This window comes from Myotis daubentonii, chromosome 6 (genome assembly GCF_963259705.1).
Source record: "Myotis daubentonii chromosome 6, mMyoDau2.1, whole genome shotgun sequence".
Lineage (NCBI taxonomy): Eukaryota > Metazoa > Chordata > Mammalia > Chiroptera > Vespertilionidae > Myotis > Myotis daubentonii.
In genome coordinates, this window is record NC_081845.1 from 63,284,024 (window position 1) to 63,300,008 (window position 15,985).

Consider the following 15,985-nt stretch of genomic DNA (forward strand, 5'->3'; position numbering starts at 1 on the left):
AAGAGACATAGAGAACTGTTAATAATTATGCAATTAACTCTTGAAGTACTGTTTATCCAGCATTTTCTGTCCCACGTTTCAATAGTCTCATGTTCAAATACTTTTGAAACTGCCTTACTTTATAAATCTAATGATAAATATACATTACCAAATGTTTTCTATTTTATTTAATTTTATTTTATTATTTACTCTGTTCATCAGATTTTTTATTCACTTGATTTTTAGATTCACTTGTTGATAGATATGTATTTGTTGTTCATAATTTGTATCTTTACCTTTTTCTTATTCTTCCTCTTCTTAAAGAATACTTTTCAGCATTTCATATAATACTGGTTTGGTGGTGATGAACTCCTTTAGCTTTTTCTTATCTGTGAAGCTCTTTATCTGACCTTCAATTCTGAATGGTAGCTTTTCTGGGTAGAGTAATCTTGGTTGTAGGTTCTTGCTATTCATCACTTTGAATATTTCTTGCCACTCCCTTCTGGCCTGCATAGTTTCTGTTGCGAAATCAGCTGACGATCGTATGGGTACTCCCTTGTAGGTAACTGACTTTTTTTCTCTTGCTGCTTTTAAGATTCTCTCTTTGTCTTTTGCCCTTGGCATTTTAATGATGATATGTCTTGGTGTGATCCTCTTTGGATTGATTTTGTTTGGGGTTCTCTGTGCTTCCTGGACTTGTAAGTCCATTTCTTTCACCAGGTAGGATAAGTTTTCTGTCATTATTTCTTCAAATAGGTCTTCAATATCTTGCCCTCTCTCTTCTTCTGGCACCCCTATAATTCTGATGTTGGTACGCTTGAAGTTGTCCCAGAGGCTCCTTACACTATCTTCATATTTTTGGATTCTTTTTGCTTTTCTGGTTGGGTATTTTTTGCTTCTTCATATTTCAAATCTTTGACTTGATTCTTGGGGTCCTCTTGTCTGCTGTTGAATCTCTGTATATTATTCTTTATTTCAGTCAGTGTATGCTTAATTTCTAGTTGGTCCTTTTTCATATCCTCGAGGATCTCACTAAATTTATCAGCGGTTTCCATAAAATTCTTGAAAAACCTTATAACCATGGTTTTGAACTCCATATCCAGTAGTTTGCTTGCCCCCATTTCTGTCATTTGTGACCTGTTTCTTTGTCTCCGCATTTTGGCTGCTTCCCTGTGTTGATAGAGTGGCTTTGTGTGCTAGGTGTCCTGTAGAGCCCAGTGGTTCAGCCTCCCCAATTACCTGAGGTGGACACTCTTGGTGCTCCCCTTTGTGGGCTGTGTGCACAGTCTTGTTGTAGTTAAGCCTTGATTGTTATAGGTATCACTGGGAGGAATTGACCTCCAGGCCAATTGTCTGTGAGAATCAGCTGTGTTTACAATGGGAGAACTTCTGTGCTGGAGACACCCTTATGGGGCAAGACTTGCTTCAGTGTGGCTTTGGTGCTCACTGAGTCTTCCCCCTGAATCTGTCCTTTATGGATCTGAGGAGTTGTAATCCGGATGGTCCCCCTCTGACCACTAGGTACATGGGCTCTTGGATCTCTAAGGAGGTGCTAATTTAGCCTCTGCCTGAGCCTACCCCGCAGGAGCTATGGAGAGATCTGCAGATTCCTCTTCCTTGTTTGGGGTTTGGAGGTGCTCAGATGAGGCCCAGCTGTGAAGCAATGCAAGCTGCTGTGGGGCCTTGAGCCTTCTTTTGGATGTTCTGGTTCTCTCTGACCCAGCTGCAGTTTGTTAGGTAATTTTAGATCTCAAAGGTCCAGCCCATTCATATGCAAAAGCCTCTGCTCACAGCTTGGATGGGGCGGGGTCTCAGGGAATCAACAGGGTGGAGCAAACAGCTATGGCTGGTCCTCAGTCCTGTCCTAAGAGGCCCCCGGGTCTCAGTGTCCTGGTAATCACTGCAAGCACCTCTGAGAAAGCCGCCCTCGAGTTCTGCTTGCTACCAGATAGTCCAGTTTCTCCCCATATGAGTCTGGGTCTGCAGAGACTCGTCCAGAGGAACTGGAGTCAGGGCCGTTGGGAGCTTGAGACTCCCTCCCGATTGAAAAAGACACCGGCATCCTCAGTTGCCAGTTTTTTCCGCGTACACGCCTCCGTACCTCTGCACTTTACTTCCGCAACTCCTGAGTCTCAGCGTGCTTTTCTCTTTCCTTCTATTTGTAGAATTTCCACTCAGCCAGCCTTCCTGTGGTTCTGGGTGATGTCTCTTTTGTCTTTCGTTGTAGTTTTGAAGTGGTTGTGCGAGGCAGCAATTTTAGGTGTTTACCTATGCCGCCATCTTGGTTTCTCTTCAATGTTTTCTATTTTAATTGTGGTAAAATTTATATAACATAAGATCGACCATTTTAACCATTTTTAAGTGTATGTTCAGTGGCATTTATATTGTTGTGCTACCATCATCACATCCATCTCCAGAAATTTTTTATATTGCAACACTGAAACTCTATACCCATTAAACAATAAATCCTCATATCCCACTGTCCCTGCCTTTGGCAACCACTATTCTACTCTCTGTTTTTATGGATTTAAATACTTTGGATACCTCATATGAATAGAATAATCATACAATATTAGTCCTTTTGTGACTGGCTTATATTACTTAGCATAATGTCCTCAAGGTTCATCCATGTTGTAGCATGTGTCAGAATATCTTTTCTTCTTTTGGCTGAATGATACTTCATTGGATGTATAAATCACATTTTGTTTCTCATTCACCCATGATAGATACTTGGGTTGTTTCCATGTTTTAGCTATTGTAAATAATGCTGCTAAGAACATGAATGTACAAATTTTACCAAATGCTTTAAGCATTGTTTGTTTCGATATATTCTCTTTGCTAGGTAGAGTTGAATACTTTCTGATACACTTCACTACATTTGACATTTAAAAGGTAGAGACTTAGAATCACACATCTATTAAGCTTCAGAGCCAGTATTCAAACCCATTAGTTTATTTGCCTAATTTGGGGGGAATAATTTAGTCTTTTTCCTTGTCATATCAGGGGTGCAAGTCTGCCAACAGCCATTTCTTTCTTTTCTTAAGGGATATAATTTCTTTCTCTTTTATGTGTTGGATTTTTATATAAACTTCTAATTGTATGAGAGGTGTATGAAGGCATGTTACTCTGTGGTTATACCCCAGTGGATTGGGAAGAGAAAAACTGTTAGTTCATTTCCTGAATGTGATGTCTGTGTGGACAATTTTCTCATTAAACAAATAGGTCATTTAAGCATGTTTACTAAACACAAAGTCAAATGACGTTCTCATTTGGGTTCAATCAAAAATTCGTTTAAGACTGTGAGTCTATTCATGTTACCCACATTGCAACTTAACCTTGAGATTCAGATCTGACTAGCATTCACTAAGTATCTGTAATGTGTTTGGTCCAGCACATGTATGGTCTAATTATTCTCCAAGTCAAATGACTGTGGAGTTAAAAAGTTAGTTGTGGGACTGACTGGATAAGACAATTCATTCAAGTGGGTAAATGTGGTAGACCTGGGTGTTAGGTATTATTTTCCTACTTTCTTAAGAAAATCTGGTAAGGGTGAAAGCCTTGGTTACTTATATTTGAAGAAACAAATTTTTATTTTTGAATTTTATGTCAATATGAATTTATCATTTAATAGAGTATATATGATTCTAAAGGTTTACTATTATATATATATATATATATATATATATATATATATATATATACCTCTTTATTTGATTAAAAAGTTAATAGTACTTGGTCTGTTTCTTGACATTGTATTTGTTTGCTGTTTCAGGATCTAGTTAATGTCTGGCTAAATGAATGAAGTAACCAGGATGTTTGGCAAAAAACTGCTCATGGCTTTGTTTAGAGCACTGCTATAATTTAGTGATCAAAAGCTAGTTTTATATTTTTCATATAAATAGGCAACTTTATTTTTTAAATTTCAGTAAAAGGAGCACCTCGAAACCTACAAGTGACAGATGAGACTACAGATAGCTTTAAAATTACCTGGACTCAAGCTCCAGGGAGAGTGTTAAGGTACCGAATTATATATCGACCAACTGCTGGTGGAGAAAGCAAAGAAGTTACCACTCCAGCCAATCAAAGGAGAAGAACCTTGGAGAACCTGACTCCAGACACAAAATATGAAGTCTCTGTAATTCCTGAATATGTTTCAGGACCTGGCTCTCCATTGACTGGAAATGCAGCCACGGAAGAAGGTAAAGGAAATATGCTGACCACGTGGTAACAGCTCAACTCTTAGTCTGCAGGAAAGGCTTTGGACAACTGTCCAGCTACTACAAGCCCTGAGACAGTTGGTCTCACTTATCTGAGTGTTTTGGACTATAGTCCTTTTAGACTTGAGTTACTCACATTTTTTACTTTCTCATGATAGCATTTATTTGGTTCAATAGAACTTGAATGCTGTGATATGGTCTAAATATTATTTTTAAAATATTATTAAATATTTTAATAGAAATTTAAGGATTACTAGCGATTAAAAAATATCAAACTGCTATGCACTGTTGAAACAGACTATATATTACTTCTTCAGAAAGATTTTAGAATATTGACCTATTTTTACTTAAATGGTGTGATTTGGCTCCCAGGATAGATTGTGGCCAATGATTAATATTTAATGTTATTCACTGAGAAAAAAACAAGGCATTCATAATTTTCATTTTATTCTTTATTTTTAAAGTTTTAAAAACATAACAATAATAACAACACCATATTAGCAATGATGAAAAGTTATTGAGCACCTGTGTGTGTCAGGTTCTGTTTAAAGGGCTTTTTACGTATTATTTCATTGAACCCTGCATAGAGCCGATGAAGTTGCTATTTTTATTATTCTAGTTTTATAAGAAAATCAAGGCTAACGACTCATGTTGCTAATAAGCTGTATGTCTGAGTTTGTGCACTTTGTTGTCCCAGTGCAGACATTCACAAGGAATATCCGTTCTAGCTCGGCCTGGATCACTATTTTCCTCCCAGAGTAATGTAGCTAATTAGCCTTTTCTGCACCAGCCTAGGCCTGTCCACCTGCTTTCTTCCTCCTCTCTTCCCTTTGGAAAGTCACTGTTTCCCTTTGTCTCTTTTCTCCAGGGGACCTAGGGCTCTCTGTGCTGGGTATCCAAACAAGACCCAGTAACTTTATCTGGCTGTTTTCTGGAGTAAAAGTGGCTGGCTGTTGTGTGCCCAGTGGAATGTCACAGAGTTGGGTGCCTTGAGACCCTTCAGAGGCCATACGGCCACTCTAGCAGGAAAGTCATGAAATGCCAAGCACAGCTGCACAGGGATGGACAGCCTCTGAATTTTACTCCAGGCTAGGCCTCTCTTAGGCTTGTTTCCTCTCTTACATATTTTTTAAGGGACAGCAATATTTTACATTTATCATTTTTATCACATTAGTGTATTTTCTGGCCAGTACATTTAGACCAGCGGTTCTCAACCTGTGGGCCGCGACCCCTTTGGCAGTCGAACGACCCTTTCACAGGGGTCGCCTAAGACCATCCTGCGTATCAGATATTACATTATGATTCATAACAGTAGCAACATTATAGTTATGAAGTAGCAACGAAAATAATTTTATGGTTGGGGTCATAACATGAAGAACTGTATTTAAAGGGCCAGAAGGTTGAGAACCATTGATTTAGACATTCACAGCATCATGCCAATAAACCCTTTTTATTGCAAATTTCTTAGAGGAGTTAAAATCCACATTGTGATACTAATCAACATACTGTATGGTATTTTGTATGGAGAAAACACCAACATACTGTATGGTGTTTTCTCCACTTTTAGAGAAAACCTTGTAGTTTTTTACATGACAGATTCTAATGTGAAAGATTTTAACCAATCCTGTAAGCACAGAAGAGGAATTGCATAACTTTTGCTTTGTTTTCTCTAATATACTATGGGGCCCAATTTAGAAGTGCTTGAACTCTATTGGATAGTCAACAGTCAGGATATAAATTTAATTTCATATGCACATATGCATATACAGCAGCAAAGCGTTTTTCAAGTCATTTTATTACATAATGAGTTTTTATGTTTTTATGTTTTTTTTTCTTTTTTTAATGAAGTTAGAGGGAACCCAAGAGACTTAAGAGTTTCTGACCCTACCACATCATCTATGAAATTATCTTGGAGTGCGGCACCAGGAAAAGTGAAACAGTATCTGGTCACATACACCCCAGTGGCAGGAGGTGAAACTCAAGAGGTCACTGTGAGGGGCGACACAACCAACGCTGTTCTGAGGGGATTAAACGAAGGGACAAAATACACCTTATCCGTGACGGCCTTGTATGCCTCTGGGGCCGGCGATGCCCTTTTTGGAGAAGGAACAACGCTTGAAGGTAATTGCTGTCATAGTTTATAGAGACCCGCCCCCCCCAGCTTGTTCGCCATTGCATTTAGGAAGCTGAGAACGTTTTCAGTGAATGTAATTTAGAAATGTTCAATCCTTTCTCTTAAAAGACATTTGTATGGAAAAATAAGCAATCATAAATCTTCCTCTTATTCAGAGATGCAGAATATAAGCAACTGATTAGAAAGAAGTGTATGGGGAGCTGGGTGCATACTAAGGCCCTAAAGATGTGTTGCAATGCCATGGGTTGGTTAAACGGAGAAAGGTGTGTGACACTCAGAGTGGGAAGGCAGCTTGGGAAACACCGTGGGTGAAGAGGGTTTGGATAGAGCCCATGGTCACACAGCTGCTTCTATCTCCCAGGAGCAGATAGGAGCCCTTTCTGACTCCCAGTCTCTTCATTCGCCAGGCAGGAAAGCATTCATAATAGCTTGAGAAATCTGAAAATCCAAGTTTCTCTTAGTTTATTTTTCAACTGACCTCTAAATTTCAGTTGTATATTAGAAGTTCAAAGTTAGTGCAGTACTTAGAACAACAGTGGAGCTGTTTCTCTAGAGTAAATTGTCAGAAAGTTTCATATCTTTTAGGACCTTTGACATATAATGGAAGCTTAGAATTAACTCACCACAACTACAAAGGCAAGTCATGTAGGAGAGAGAAAATATACATTTAACTTAACCACATGAGAATGGAATATAATGTTAAAAAGAAATGTCAGTGGATGGTTACAGTGATGAGTCAGTACCATAGTTGGGGGCTTAAATGGAAAACCAGGCATAGCTTTCATTCTTGTTATTACGTTCTTTTAGATAACTTATTTAAAATGGTCATAGAAAGAAAACAAATCTGAAGTATCTTTTGTGATGTGAAATCACAGTGATAGTTGGTTGCAAAATATCCATTAAATTTGATGGATCCAGAAGTTTGGAGGGTTATAGATGTTTTAATTAGCAGGGACAGGCTTACAGTAGGTAGTTAAGCTTTAAGACTTAGTCAAGAATTAAAAACAAATAAAAACAAAAATATTCAAATTAAAATTGTCTCTGGAATAGTGATCAAGAATTCAATTCCAATAGTCTATAATATTTTTAGAAGAGAATTAAAAAAGATAAAATACCTGTGTGTAAAATACTGATTACCAGAAGAGTCCTGGTTTGGCTACTTACCCATGTAACCTTTAAATAATTCCTTAATCCCGCCCCGCTGAGCCTCAGTTTACCCATCTGTAAAGAAGGAATGATCATTGTTACCCCTTTCTACCAGACCTGTGGAGATCAAATGGGAGAATGTAAGTGAAACTCTTTGGGAACTGTAAAATACTATATGTCTATAAGTGTATCAATAAGAAATTATTAGTAATTAGAACTGATTACCAATACTTTCATAAGTATTTCAGAGACATTAATTGGCTACACTAAAGTTTTGAAAACAATAAGAGCTAGAAATGGAAATTGCCTTCCTTACAGTGACATAATCCAAACAATAAAAGCATGTGATCTTTATAGCTGGAGCGACGTCCGGAATCCCTGAGAAGTATGTCCTATCCTTTTGACCTTTTGAAGTTCTCTTTCTCATGTGCTTTCCAGAGGTTTTCAACACAGATTGTTCATAGGATTTTTTTTAAGGATAAACTTTCAAGCTTTTATTTTTTTACAAAACAGTTGTAGATTATTTGCATTTGGGAAAATTTCTCCCATATACGGAATATCTTGGAAATAGTTTAATAGTTTTTTACTTTTGCTTGTAACTTTTAATCTTCTGATATTCTTCTGCATGTTCTTACTTCAAAAATATATTCATATTTAGCACAAATCTTCTCGATTCTAAAAAATTATGGTATTTTTGCAAAGAATAATATATAAGTAAACTTTTGAAAAAACAAAATACAAATTTTAATTTAACTAGCAAACACATTCTGTTGGGCTGTGATTTTTCTAGGTTAGGTGTATGGTTAAATTGCTTATAATTTTATAGCTTTGCACAAGTCGTGTAGAAAATCTACCAACTTGTATGCGTGTATGAGTGTATGCTCCAGGACATAGTTGATCAAAAATTATCTCCAAGGGAGATACATGGGTAGTAAAATAAATTTAAAAAATTATCCCTTTTCATTTCCTGAGAAGGAGGCGAGCTAGATGATTTGTAAGTTTTCTTTAAAAATTTAGTTAATTCATATCTAAATTGCCAAAATAATTTTTTTTCAATTTGTACCAAACTTTACCATGGTGAAGGATTATATTAAATGCTGCCAGCCTGATTTTATTAACATATTTATCCCATTGCATTATGTGTGGTAAACTTGACAAATATGTGAAAGCATAGTTGTGACTAAATTAAAATAATAGAAGATTTTTGCCCCTGGTTATTCCATTTCATTTTATTGTATTAACTCAGCCAAATCCACATACCATATACAGGAATAGGATATGATGGTAAATGCAGGGGATGGAAAGCCAGAAACAAAGCCAGGCAAGTGCTTTTGAGGGCTGCTGTTTTTCTAATCTGTGTTTCTCTTGGGAGAGGAGGTGGTAAGAGCCTACCAGGCAGGAATGTTTCTTTCATCCAGAGGCATGGATCAGCAGGCAAGAGCATTCTGTAGGTTGAAAATTTTATAGATTGCCTGAAGTGCATTCTATTTAATTCAGAAAGAATTAAAACAATATTTGGTGTGGTCTACAACCATCCCTAACTTGAAAATGTTCCCTAGTGCTTTCTTGAAATGCAGCCAATGATCAGAAAATTCCCCTGTCCCTGGAAGAGAGATTTATTAGCATTGGCATTGGGGAAGTTCATGGCTGGCTCTAGTACTGCATGAAATAGAATCACAAAGGCAGAGTTTATTACTATTTCAGATCCTAACTTCAGAGGAATCTGAGCACAAACCAGTAGGTTTGATTTACATTATTACCCTCCCCCTCTGGTTGTTGTTAAAGTAGATTTAATGTGCTTACTAAAATACTGTTGTAGATGTAAATGCACTTGAAGATTGGTCGAACTTTTGCTTGTCACTGTTAGTGGTTAGAAAGAGGAAAACCGGTTCTTATAAACCTCGAAATGAATAATTTAGAGTTTTACCACAAATGAATGAAAATTTCAGTTTGGGAATAATACGGTTCTTTTTATTTTTGAGTGCTGTTTTCTGGCAATGGAAAAGATGACTTTTCAGAATTTCCTTTGTTTCAGTCGCTATAGCAACCCGCCAGGGTCCTAGACATGAATGGCTTCCTGTACATCACACAAGCTAACGCAGCTGACATTTTGGTACAATGAGGTTTTTAACACATCAAGGAATTCCTCTGCATGGTGTTGAGTAACATGGGCGCTCTCAAAGATGGACTGAACAAGGCCTCTATGTTTCCCTAAATTTACTGCTGTCTCATAACTTGAAAAAAATCATACATTCTGGGTATAACTACTCTGACGTTTCCAGGGAGCTAGCACAATCACCAAACAGTAATTCACATTTCCTTTTCTGCAAATTAATGGCTCATCAGAGAAGAATCTAAATCAAACTGGAGAGGTAACAATTGTGGAAGAAATGCCTCAGGCTTTGAGGCTGAAGAATGATTTAATCGTTAAGAGGTTTTTAAGAACTATGTATTGCTTACAGTAATTAAGTTCACTTATCAATAGTGAACTTTGTCCTTTTCAAAGGTGTCTTTAATTCATTGGTTGTAAGTCAAGTGTGTTTCCACATGAACGTTATCCAGAAGCAGGCCTTCCGTATTCTGCTGTGGAAAGTTGGATGACTTTTGAGTTGAGCTCTAATGGAAAAGACAAATTGATTTAGAAGAGGGTTTACATTACATTTTCAATTTAACTTCTATTTTTGAAAGTGGTATGTGAAACTCAATGAAAGCTGGCTGGAACAATCTATAAGATGAAATATAGTTTCATTTCATTGTGATTAATTTTTCAGTTATCATCATTGGCTAATTTGTATTATAATTATATTTGAATTGGATGATGATTTGCTTTTCAGAAAGCAAATGGAAAAGGGCTGAGGATATGTAGGAAAGTTACTTAAATGAGGCATTAGTTCTTTGGCCTTGTATATGGAAAAAAGTAGAAATCAACCCCTGTAGATGTTCAGATCATGAGAAATGCACCTGTCTAAATTACTTCCCACAGAAGCAGCACAGAGATGTATGCAAGCAGGCATGAGAAAAGTGCCTTTTGAACTTATGTTAATACACTTTATAATGAAGGTGGAAATGCTGAGTATCAACATTTCAAAAATGATGAGTTTTGTAGTATATTTAAATGTATGATAGAAAAGCATTGTTATTCCTTATTCCTATACTGGCACTATGCTGGGGAGAATAGGGTAGAGGAGAAAACTATTGAGAAAAAAATCTAAGGAATAAAGATGAAGGCATGCCCTCAGTGTAGAAGATGACTTCTTTGTTACGATTGCCAGAAATTCTATTACTAGAGGTAAAAGTAACATACAAAGCACAGGCATGTGGTACAGAACTATGAGCTTAAGTATTATTGAAAACAGTATCACTTCCGTAAAAATCCTGAACAGACAAAAACACATTTGTAGGTCTTGGGCAGAGGGAAAGGAGGAACTCAAAGAGGAAGGGAGCCTTTGCTAGAGCAGAATTGGAACCAGGTTTGGGGAAAAGTAGTGACAAAGTGGTAAACAGTCTAGCAGAGCTGGTTTCTGTTGACTGCCACCATTGCTCTGCCTTCCCCTTTGAGGGACAGTAATCTTCCCTGGAGAGAGGCTGCAGACTGGTTTCATGATGTTTGTCCTTTCTTATTCCTCTCCCTTCCCAGGTACTCTAAAAAGAAACTGTCTCCAAAACCCACTCTAATGAAACCAAGACAAATAATCTCTTTCTGCAGTCACTGATGTCTGACGTTTCTTAGACTGGGGACAAAGCCTACAATTCAATATATTAAACCAAACCAAATGCTTTGCTGGGTAACACTCGGATTGAACCTCATTTACAGGAAAATGTGATTAATTCTTGAATGAGAAGCATACAGGGTGGGGCAAAAGTGGGTTTACAGGTGTTTGTGTGGAAAATAATCCAATAAATAATAATCCAAGAATAAACTTGTTTCACATACTCAACTGTAAATCTACTTTTGCCCCACCCTGTGTATTGAGAGCCACCTCCTTTTGGGACAGAATAAGGGGAAGAGAGAGGGCGAGCATCCCATGTGTGTTTGGGATGGAGAGGATGTGATGAGAAGCTTCAATCAACTTAATTTTTGGAGGGTCAGCGTTTAGCCTGTTCCACTACCTAAAGGTGATTTGTTGTGCATGGTCATGGACCCGCATCATATATGAACCATCAAGCAGTCTGGCACAGCATCACTGTGTCCAACAGTTATGAGCCATTTTTGCTTTCACCAGGCGTCTTTATTTGGAAGGAGCCTCATTTCAGAGTTGAAAGCAAGTATGAGGGTTCCTTCTCACACTGATCAATCACACCTTCCAAATAAAGGTCTCTCTAGACCTCAAAAGAGGGGTAGCAGAAAGAAGGGAAAAGAAAGGAGAAAAGAATAAGGAGTTGTGGAGGAGCTAGAATCACAGAGGAGATTTAGGAAACATCAGTGCTTAGGCATCTCTCCAGATATTCCAATTAGTTGATTTGGGCCTGGCCTAGTCTTCGGCTCTCTAGGCGATTCTATGTATCTGATTAGGTCCAGTCCAGTAATTTTGGTCCTGAGGACCCCAGGGCACCAGGAGGTGACCCAGCCTGCTGGTGGTCTGGTCAGCTGATTTCATATCTAGTTTTAAGACCAGCGTTGCCACTCGGCTGCCTGCCAATGAAATCATAGGGTACAAAGTGATTGCTTCATTTTTTTTGAAATCTAATATTTGGCCAAGCCAAGATTCCATTTTTAAAAACTTCAAGGGTTATAGGCCAGATGAAGTTTACTGTCATGAGTATATCATATTCTCAAAATTCTTGGGTGTCATGCAGCAGCTGGAATACCCAACCCTTCTACTTCTTTTTTTAGAAAAAGTTTATCAATGTGTTTGACAATAGTATAAACTTAATATTTAGCAGCATTCTGATCAAGCTGTCTGAAGTATAAGAAGCTCATTGAAATGGCTTATCTTTTCAATCTTGGCTACTGGATTGAGTTGTCTTTCTTCTTCCCATATTTCTTCGTCATTAACATGGAATGCTGCAATGCCGGTGCCTGCAAATAATGCCTTTATGTGACACATGCAGAAACTATAATTTTTTGAGGATTTTTTTTCTTAATTGAGAACTTAGCATTCACTTGAATTAGTGTTGATAGCCATTAATTAGAACTCAGGAATATCTTTTAGTTAATATTTTATTATACCTTCAAATGTGTTTTTACAGATTATTTTCAAGACATTGATAAACCTTGCAAATGTTTTTATTGCCATTTTACAGGTCATGAGAGTGTTAAAATAGTTGATTAAAATCCATGGGAATACATGTCTAGTGATCTAAGTACCTTTTGTTTGTAGCCTACAAATGTCTTTGTGAATGTATTTTTGCTTCAGACACAATTCTCTTCTTATTTTCTCACAGTGACATCATTAGCTTGTGTTTGTGAAATTGATGTCTGTTGTCATGGAAAGAAACAATGTCACAAATTCAATGCTGAAGAAAGTAGGGAGAAAAATGGCCTTGGGAAGACTAGAAGCTAAAATTATTGTTTGTAAATTACTCCAAATTAATTTGGAAGATAATTCCCACATTCTAGCTAACTTTATTTGTCTTATATATTTTTTTGGAATGTCATTAATGAAGTTTTTAGCTCATTTAAATTCAAAGTCAGATTTGAGTACAATTATTTTATAACAGCTGTTCCTAACTGCAACTTAGGAAATTTAGGAGGACAGATGCATATGATAAATGGCTATATATCAAACAAACATGCGCCGCACATGGAAAACCATGGGGGGATATCAATGATTAAAAACCAAAAACCAAAAAACAACACCTACACCAACCAAACCAAATCAAAGAAAAAGTTTGCTTACATTTCTGTTAGTAGAGAAAAATATAAAGATGTATGGCCATTTATGTAGCAAATACAGGTAAAGAAGACAGTTAGATGAAATTAATCTCAAGTATTGAGGGAAAAAAGTCAACATGTTCTTGAAAATAGTATTCTTGGTTACAGTGAAATATGTAACTAATTTCCCTCTAGAGTTGAAATGTCTCGTCAGCAGTTAAAGTTATTTATAATGGAGTTAGAATTTTCCATTTGCACTTGGGGTCTGGTAGGATGCCCAGCTTCTGTTTTATTTATTTTTCCCCTCTAAAGTCTACCATATATGATAGGTGTTTGTTCACCCAGATTTCTTTCTCACTTTTTGTTATCTATACTTTTGGTGCTGAAATTTAATTGTGTAAGCATGAATATTTTTGTTATATTCATTTTTATCCTTTGATTCAAGTGAAATAATAGTCTTCAAAATTCTTGTAACAGTATTATATGTCATTTGCTTGAATATACAATTACTGGTAAAATGTGTGCTGTAGGAGCAGATAGTTTTATATTTATGTAATACTGTGGCATAAACCCTAGTAAAGGTAGCCAATATAAAGTGACCTGTATGTTTAACTTACATTTAAATTATGGAAAGTGAGGGTTTTATTGGAAGACATCTGTGCCTCCTATTAAGTTGAGGTTTCCATATTTTTCCATTTGGGTTGTATTTTTTAAAATGAAAGAACCAAAATTTCATAACAGACATTTTCGATCAGCTAGAACAAGTGGTGTGTTTTATTTTGATGATTAATCATGCTTAGGTTTTCCAGAAGAATTGGTGGTTTTTAGTTTCTTTAGGGGTAAGCTGAATTGAAAGTTTGCACTTCTGCACGAACGAATAGAGTTTCCACCAAAAAAATGATTGTCGGAATTAAGATTTGTGAGTGATATGACATTGTTGAAATGATTGCAAATCATACATTGAAACTGAGCTTATTTAAATTAGAGAGGAAAAGATGATGGTAAAGAAATAAAGATCTTTGTGAGCCATGTGCTATGTCATAAGATGGACTGATATGTGGTAAAACTTTGGGATTCAGATGCATTCTTTCCTTTGGAAAACTTTCTGTTAGGCATATACCCCTTCATATTTGGATGTCACCCTTGTTCTAAAGGACCTTACCATCTGACTGGACAGATCGGGGCCGGGGTGCTAGGCAGGAATCAGATACAATTCTAATATTCTATCCATCAGTCTGTTCCACTCACAGAACAGGGCAGTCAGCTCAGAAAGGAGAAATGAGCAACTTTAGACGAATTGAGTTTGATTCCAGCAAGTCAGGATGTCTACCAGGATGAAGTAATATTGACATATCTCGTAGACATTAAATAATGATTCCCTTTTAATTTCTATTCTAGAACGTGGTTCAGCTCGGGATTTAATTACTAAAGATATCACGGACACATCAATTGGGGCTTATTGGACCTCTGCTCCGGGAATGGTTCGAGGTTACAGGGTCTCGTGGAAATCGCTTTATGATGATGTTGAGGCTGGAGAGAAAAATCTTCCTGAAGATGCAATTCATACGGTGATAGAAAACCTGCAGCCGGAGACCAAATACAAACTTTCAGTATTTGCCGTTTACAGCAGTGGAGAAGGAGAACCTTTGAATGGAGAAGCCACAACTGAATGTAGGTAACATCACAAATGTGTTAGTTACCCTCTCAAGCGATAGGAAGTTGAACTGCTTGCTTCTTTCTTTTCTTTATATCATTGAGGACTGAAAAATTAGAACCTTGAAAGAATGTGGTTTGGCCCTAGCTGGTTTGGCTCAGTGGATAGCGTGTCAGCCTGTGAACCAAAGGGTCCCGAGTTCGATTCCAGTCAAGAGCATGCATGTACCTTGGTTGCCGGCTCCTCCCCGGCCAGGGCCCTGGTCAGGGCACATGCAGGAAGAAGCCAATCGATGTGTTTCTCTCACATCGATGTTTCTCTCTATCTTTCCCTCTCTCTTCCACCTCTAAAAATCAATGGAAAAATATCCTCGGGTGAGGATTAAAACACACGCACACACAAAAAACCCAATATGGTTTAAATTCAGGTTCATTTAGTATCTAAAATTTATAACCCCCAACCCTAGCCTGTTTGGCTCTGTGGATAGAGCGTCAGCTTGCAGACTGAAGGGTCCCAGGTTCGATTCCAGTCAAGGGCACAGACCCAGGTTGAAGGCTTGATCCCCAGTTGGGGGCATGCAGGAGGCAGCCTATCAATGATTCTCTCTCATCATTGATGTTTCTATCTCTCCCTCCCTCTTCCTTCCTCTCTGAAATCAATAAAAATATATTAAAAAAATAAAATTTATATCCCCCCCCCCCCACACACACACACCTATGTGGAATGATCAACCAGATAAGAAACTCAACTAGTAAAAAGATCAGGAGCTATGGAAACAAAGAGAATTTGGGCATGTTTATAGCTATATGACCTTGGGCAAGTTACTTAATCTTTGAACCTCAATTTTCTAATCTGTAGAATGCAGTCTTTTAAGAATTGTCCTGAGGGTTCAATGAAACAACAATGTTCAAAGCACCAAGCAGAGTGCTTAGCCACTTAGAGATGACTGGTAAATAATAGTGCCTACTGAGACTATGATTAATCTCAGATTCTTTAACTCTGGTTGGTGAGGTTAAATCAAAAGTCCACTCAGTTTTCTG

At 37.4% G+C, this 15,985-nt stretch overlaps 1 protein-coding gene across 3 annotated transcripts in view; it reads left to right on the forward strand.

Annotated features, from left to right (window-relative positions):
- Positions 1-15,985, forward strand: part of COL12A1 (collagen type XII alpha 1 chain) — a 111,077-nt gene that overhangs the window by 21,384 nt on the left and 73,708 nt on the right. For 2 of the 3 annotated variants that reach the window (XM_059701166.1, XM_059701167.1), the window contains exons 12-14: positions 3,906-4,178; positions 6,045-6,317; positions 14,690-14,962. The exons of the other annotated variant lie outside the window; for it this stretch is intronic. In XM_059701166.1, the coding sequence (XP_059557149.1) occupies positions 3,906-4,178; positions 6,045-6,317; positions 14,690-14,962 (819 nt within the window). The remainder of the gene's footprint in view (positions 1-3,905; positions 4,179-6,044; positions 6,318-14,689; positions 14,963-15,985) is intronic. 3 annotated transcript variants of the gene reach the window in all.